Source organism: Pistacia vera, unplaced genomic scaffold, assembly GCF_008641045.1.
Source record: "Pistacia vera cultivar Batoury unplaced genomic scaffold, PisVer_v2 Contig263, whole genome shotgun sequence".
NCBI classification, from domain to species: domain Eukaryota; kingdom Viridiplantae; phylum Streptophyta; class Magnoliopsida; order Sapindales; family Anacardiaceae; genus Pistacia; species Pistacia vera.
This window is the reverse complement of record NW_022196072.1, coordinates 50,032-57,413: the sequence shown is the minus strand read 5'-3', so window position 1 is coordinate 57,413 and position 7,382 is coordinate 50,032. Positions and strand designations below refer to the sequence as shown.

At 34.5% G+C, this 7,382-nt stretch overlaps 1 protein-coding gene across 1 annotated transcript; it reads left to right on the top strand.

The window, feature by feature from the left end:
- Positions 1–3,362: 3,362 nt before the first annotated feature.
- Positions 3,363–4,264, top strand: LOC116132918. The gene is made up of 2 exons (XM_031418599.1): positions 3,363–3,635; positions 3,725–4,264. Exons 1-2 carry the CDS (start codon positions 3,363–3,365, stop codon positions 4,262–4,264), a joined length of 813 nt encoding a protein of 270 aa, XP_031274459.1.
- The last annotated feature ends 3,118 nt before the right edge of the window (positions 4,265–7,382 follow it).

Here is a 7,382-nt window from a genome sequence, read left to right as displayed (position 1 = left end):
TTATTCTTTCATAATAAAACCATAAAATCTCACGCGATTTCACTTTCAATCTCAATCAACAGATTAATGTTTTATTAGTGATATTTTATTAATGTTTTATGGGTGCTTCTTTTTTCAAATCCAACTTCTGGATTGAGTTACAGAGCTCGTCATGGAATTGGAAACCTTGCTTGGAAGAAACATGTGTGTGAATGCAAGAGATGGTGTTTTTGAATGAAATAGAGGCAACAACAGGAATAAAATATAACAGTAAAACAAATCAAACAGTAAACAAAGAAAATAACATACGCTATTTACCCTGGTTCACCCAATGTGGGCTACATCCAGTTGAGTCAATATTATTGCAATATGTCTCACCTCTCTCGTTTACAATGAATGAATTGCCTTATGATTTGCTATCACACCCATAACAAGAGAAAAGTATGTTTATATACTAGGTTTAAGAGACTAAACCTAGTTTTACAAGGATTCCTATTCCTAAGCCTAACCCAATAAGGAATTAGTAACTTAAAAGAAATCCTACAGTGGTTATACATGGAAAAGCCCAAAATCGCCTACAGGCTTAGAGGCGTTTGCCCCCGCGACCCCCGCCCACTCACCGGGGAGCAAGGCACCCGCCCGCTGATCGGGTAGCGGGACCCCCGAATGCGTCTGCATTACCCAATAATGCTGAAGTAGTCGACAACTCCAACAGTTTTGGCATGGACAGTAAAACATATTAATAACTTCGTCACTTTCATCAAAAATGCTTTCTATTTTTTTCTCAACCATCGCACATGGGAAAAGCAGAAAAATGTTCTTGGTATTGACTGAGAATATTGTCTACTTGGTATCTCATTCAATCTTCACTAATCCTCCAGTTCGAAAATAAGATTTGAATTTTACGGATTTGAATACTCTAAGTATCACTAAACGTATTAAAAGTAAAGTCTATGAGTTAGGAACGGTTGTATATTTTGGAGGGTATTAATTTAAAATAGAAAAAGAGGAAGGAGAAAAGAATTAAAATTGGAAGATTGGAAAATAAAGGTAGGTAGAAAACATGGAATGGAAGATGGGTTTTGTTATGTTATTCGGTGGGGCTGGGGACTGGCTATACATTAATATTGAAATTAACGTGGGGAGTCAGTCTTAACTGTTTTGCTAGTTTGGGAAGAAAATTGACTCGGGAAAAATTTTGTTTGTTGCTAGATTAGGAAAAAAATAGACTTAACAAATTACAAGGGAAGAAATTTGGTCTGTATACAGCTGCAGAAGATAAATAAATTCAAACATATTATTAATTGCAATTTGGTGAATAATAAATAAGCTAATTAATGAGTTGAGAAAAGCAAACACATGCTATATCTTTTACAAGGTGAATACAGTGGAGTTACACAAGTAACTGTGGCCTTGCCTTTTCCTTTTGGCAGATTATAAATTCCCCAGTAGAGAAGAGCTTAGGCTTTCATCTCATCACTCAACAACATTCACAAACTCTTCTTCTACCTATTTTCTCAGCCATTTTCTACAGCTTAGTCATGAGTGAGCTGTAACCAGCAGTGCAAGCCCATGCTTACTGCAATTTTCAGTTTCATTTGAACTTTTTGACTATAAAAGTATCTCTGGAAGGGACTAAAGAAAATATCATAAACACAACACTAAATCTGCAACACTTTCTTTGCAGAATTTTCCATATCTCAGCCTTTTTTTTTGCGCTCTTGATTCTTCATGTTTCGGAGAAAGAAGAAAATCTTTTTTCTTAAGATGGTGTGGCTACCGAATACTCATCTATCTTTCAATCTTCTTGAGGTACTTCCTTCGCTTTCTTACTTCATACACGTATTATGTTTTTCACAAGATTATATATGTAAAAATCACAAGAGCATATGCATCCATGTTTGATTTATTAGTATTCTTCATCTCCATCTCTGCCATTTCTTGCTCTCCTTATTTGTTCATGTTTGATTGATATCCATTTGTTCTGTTTGTTTAGGCTGCTCGTTTTGGTGGAACAAACATTGATCCAACACCATATTCGGTAACTCAACAACTACATATATTTCAGTTGTTTTACTTTAGTAATCTATTTAAGATATATTTTTCTTTATTCTGATTCTGAGTTTAACAAAATTTCAGGGAGTTTCATTCGGTAATTGTTATGGAATGGGAGGAGTTGGCAACATAATATTATAGGTAACATATATACATCAATTAACATTATTACTACAAACTTTAAAGAATTTTATTTAATTAAAAGGAAATATAAGAGGAAATATTGCACTTCAAATTCAATTAATTTGTGGTGGGGGGGCGCGGGCGGGTGGTAAACTTGGTAAATTGACAAAGAATAAAAGAATTTACAATCAAAAGGAGCATAGGCCCTTAGATGCCAAGATCCTGAGCGAAAAAACATGTTGATTAGTGTAGTTTTGGCCTTCGTCATGTATGATTCGTTTGGGTCTCTTGATCTTAATTTGACTGGGAGGAAGATCACTTTGTTGATTATTTTTTTAACTGTTAAATAAAGCATATATGGATTACCTGCCAAGAGTATCGTCTAAAGAAATCTCTTACTTTTTTTTTTTTTAATCATTTTCTACATTTACACATTTTCAAGTTTGTACTCTAAATGTTAGTCGAAAATCATTTTCAAAAACTAAGATAAAATTTAACAATCTAATAAGTTGTATTAACATATATATATAAGTTAAGGGATATAGAAACCGAGAAAAATGACCTTTCTCTTTTCTTTAATTTTACACCCATTTTTTAAATTGTATTCATAACTTTCTAACCAAACTTTTCAACCAAATTCGTTTAATAAAATCTCTTTTACCACTTTTTTTGTAGAAATAAGAAATTTTATTTTAAACAAATCTAACAGAGCACGTGTAGATACTATATATAGGAGCTCCTTAGACTCATACAGGTGTCATTTATTCATTGGTTGTACAGCTGTAGACAGATTGTATGTTGGGTTGAGTTTATTTCTTCCCTGCTATTTATATCAGCAGTTTTACCTCCTCTGTAACTTCTTTGATTAATCAATGAAGTAATCTTCTTCTCCTTTTTCTTCTCTCTGTTCTTGTTCAATATGGTATCAGAGCAATAAAATGATTCTTGTGCATCCTCATCCTCGTTCTGGAATTTTCTCATTCCTTCATGTTCTTGATTTTCGATCTGTGTTCTTTGTGATTCGTTCGTTCTCTTCTGGTTTTCATGGCGAACGATTCTTTTTCTCAATTTGATCCTTCATCTTCATCGAGGATCAATTCCGCCATTGAAGACTGTTCTAGTCCTTATTATCTTCATCATTCGGATAATCCAGGGCTAATTCTTGACCACTGACTGAAGACAAATACGCTTTGTGGAGTCAAGCTATGGTGATTGCTCCGTTAGTGAAGAACAAGTTAGGGTTTATTGATGGATCCATTCCTCGTCCTGAAGGTAATGATTCTCTTCTCAATTCTTGGTTCCGGAACAATAACATGGTTATTTCTTGGATTCTTAACTGTGTTTCTAAGGAGATTTCTACTAGTGTTATATACTCTGATTATGCTTATGAAATGTGGTTAGATCTTAAAGAACGTTTTCAGCAGAAAAATGGACCTCGTATTTTTCAATTGAGGCGTGATCTGATGAACCACACTCAAGTTCATCTTCCGTCAATGCTTATTTCACCAAATTGAAAACAATTTGGGAAGAACTTAGTAATTACAGGCCTTTCTGTTCTTGTGGAAAGTGTCTTTGTGGAGGAACTAAAGCACTTGCAGATCATTATCAAATGGAGTATGTTACGAGTTTCTTGATGGGCTTGCATGATTCTTTTGCTCAAGTGCGTGGTCAGTTGCTATTAATGGATCCAATTCCTCCTATCAACAAGGTTTTCTCCCTTGTTTCTCAAGAGGCACATCAGAGGAATGTTAATGTGACTTTTGTCGGTTTTGGAGGTGCTGAATCTATGGCTTTTGCTGTGAAAAACGATGTTGCTCGATCTGACAATGGTCAGAATTTTCCTAGAGGGCAAAGGAAAGATAATCTCAATTCTAACAAGCCTGTCTGTACTCATTGTGGCTATGTTAGCCATACAATTGATAAATGTTACAAGCTGCATGGTTATCCTCCTAGATATAAGGCCAAGTCTAAGTCTAATACTTCTCATCAACCTTCTTCCAGTCAGACCCCAGCTGTTGCAAATCAAGTCTCCAATTCAGTTAATGATTTGTCTCATGGGAATGTTGAGAACTCTGGAAATTTTAGAAGCTTTGTTCAAATGCTCTGATACCATATTAAACAAGAACAGAGAGAGGAAAAAGGAGAAGAAGATTACTTCATTGATTAATCGAAGAAGTTACAGAGGAGGTAAAACTTATGATATAAATAGCAGGGAAGAAATAGACTCAACCAAAAATACAATCTGTCTACAGTTGTACAACCAATGAACAAATGACACTTGTACAAGTCTAACAAACTCCAATGGCATTTGAACAAAGCTTCCAAAATTTCCAGAGTTCTTAGCATTCCCACGAGACAAATCATTAACTGAATTGGAGACTTGATTTGCAACAGCAAGGGTCTGATTGGAAGAAGCTTGATGAGAAGTATTAGACTTAGACATGGGCTTATATCTAGGAGGATAACCATGCAGCTTGTAACATTTATCAATTGTATGGCCAACATAGCCACAATGAGTACAGACAAACTTATTAGAATTGAGATTATCTTTCCTTTGCCCTCTAGGAAAATTTTGACCATTGTTAGATCGAGCAACATTGTTTTTCACAGTAAAAGCCATAGATATACCTCCTATACCAATACCTTATACTAATTATGCACCATCAGTTTCTCCGTTACCTAGTGAGCATATTTCTCATAATACTCCTGCTCAACCTATCTTACAACATTCCCCTCCAATTAGAAGAACCTCTCAGGTTATTAAACCACCTTCCTACTTAAGGGATTTTCATTGTAATCTTTTATCTAATAACCCTTCTCATTCCTCAAATTCACCCTATCCAATTGAAAATTACATTTTCTATGCCAATTTGTCCCCTTCTCACTCCAATTACCTACTCACTGTATCTTCTACATATGAGCCTCAATTTTACCATGAAGTTGTTAAGTTTGCTCATTGGAGAGATGCCATGTCAAAGGAATTAGAGGCTATGGAGACCAACAATTCCTGGACAATTACAGCTCTTCTTGTTGGCAAACATTCCATAGGGTGTAAATGGATTTATAAGGTCAAATATAAATCTGATGGAAGTTTAGAGAGGTATAAAGTTTGTTTGGTGGCAAAGGGGTACACACAACAAGAAGGTTTGGATTTTCTAGAGACTTTTTCACTAGTGGCTAAATTGGTTACTGTCAAAATCCTTCTTGTTGTTGCTGCTAGTAACAAATGGCCTTTAATCCAATTAGTGTTAGTGTATGCCCTAGGAACCAATTGTGTTGTCGGTTTAAGGACATTATATCTTGTAAATGAATTATGAATAAAAGAAAGTGTTCTTATTTCACATGTTGATTTACTGCTTTATTTATATTATAATTAATATTGCATGTGAAATGTCCAGATGACACAGATCTTCAGAAGATCAGATCATCGAAGAATTTGCTACACACGTAATGTTAACTGGGCAATAACATTGCATAGTAGGCATGTTGAATGTCTCCATTGAATATCATGTGATGATATTAGTGTGGGTGATTATAAGAGGTATGTCACTAAGACATTAGCATGGATAAACGGTTAGTGAACTATTTATCGAAAACGATCGATTACGATGAATCACATGGACGTGGTTAATGATGTATTGTAGGATCGTGCTAGTGTACCACTAATCCTTAGACTTGAGACATCACGGTTGAATTCAACATAGGATGCATATGATTCATATGGTGTATAAGCACGAGACTAGTCGTGTCTTGTGTAATAAGCCAGTTTGGTCATATGTTATACATATGCGAGGACAAGTGATGGTCAATATGGGATCTGTTAACTCAAAACATTCCAATCTCGAGTTTCCAGACGAATGTTAATAAATATTGGAAAAGGGAAATCTCTGGCCAGAGTATAATGAATGTCAGATGAAAAGTAGTTTCATGTTGACAAGTTTCATTGTATCGATTGAGAATTCGATTAAAGATTAAGTTAAGGGTTTTGACATACCATGAACCATTCTTAATTGGAGGGATTTTACTACACGATACGTACGATTAGAAAGGGTTCATTGGAGTTTACACTTCATTGTGGTTTAGGGGTTATGGAACATTGCTAGACGTTTACCATAATCAGTGGGAGTTTCGATTATAAAGAGTTATAACGAAACATATCGAAATCCGATACTGGGCCCATGGCTAGATCATAGTGAACCAAAATGGTCACACATAAAACCAAGCTCAAGAAGAGAGAGTAATATATATCATTAATCGGATTAATGATGTTCGGACGTAAACGATTGCATCCAAATTAATGTATTGGTGAGAAATGATTATCCATGGATAGCTAGCACTAACCAAGAGTAATAAGGATTTATTAAATATTATTATTGAATTGGATTCAATGATGGGGGCAAAAGTGCATTGGTTTTATTCTAAAGTGTTAGAATATTTAATGGAATTAAAATTTGGTCTAATTATGAATTAACCATAAAACCAAGGACTTGACATAAATGTTTATTCTCAAGTTAATTTTAAATTGTTTGAGGCCTTCCCAAAACAATTTAAAATTACACTTTGTGCCCATGGTATATATTTTAATGAAATTTGCAACAATTGAAAACAAAAGGTACTCTCTCACTCTCTCGGCTCTCTCTCATCTTTGGCTTGGGTGGATTACATTTTGAGTTTCTTCATTCTCTTTTGAAGAATCTAGACTCCAAGTTTCAACATCAAGCATTTAATAGCAAAGGAGTTGGTAATTTTCTATTATTTTCTTACATTAATAAGTTAATGTTTTAATGGTTTGTTTTCTACCTTATGTCCATCATCTCGATCATCACTTTCTCTTCATTTACATGTCCAAAATGCTTGAAACACAACAATGGTATCAGAGCATGTATAAATTCATGCATGCATGTAGCATTTTTGGTGAAAAATGGCTTGGTTTGGACATAAATATGTTTTAGCTTTAGATGTCTGTTGAAGTTATCATGTATTTTGAATACAAATGATGACGGATATGTGATATTCATGCTTTTATGAATTTTTGATATTTAGAATACATAGTTTCTTGTTCTTGAAGTCATATGTAACATGCATGTATGATTTATTGCATCTTGATGCATTTTTGTTAAAATATGAATATATCTCATTCATATGATACATGCATGTGTAATGTGAGCATGTTTGATGCAAATTTGATGACTTTGAAAAGGATGAATTCGGCCAAACATTATTTG

Coding starts and splice junctions, on each gene's coding strand:
- LOC116132918 (XM_031418599.1), top strand. CDS start 3,363: ATGGTGATTGCTCCGTTAGTGAAGAACAAGTTAGGGTTTATTGATGGA. Junction 3,636..3,724: donor ATCTGATGAACCACACTCAA/GTTCATCTTCCG, acceptor TCTTGTGGAAAG/TGTCTTTGTGGAGGAACTAA.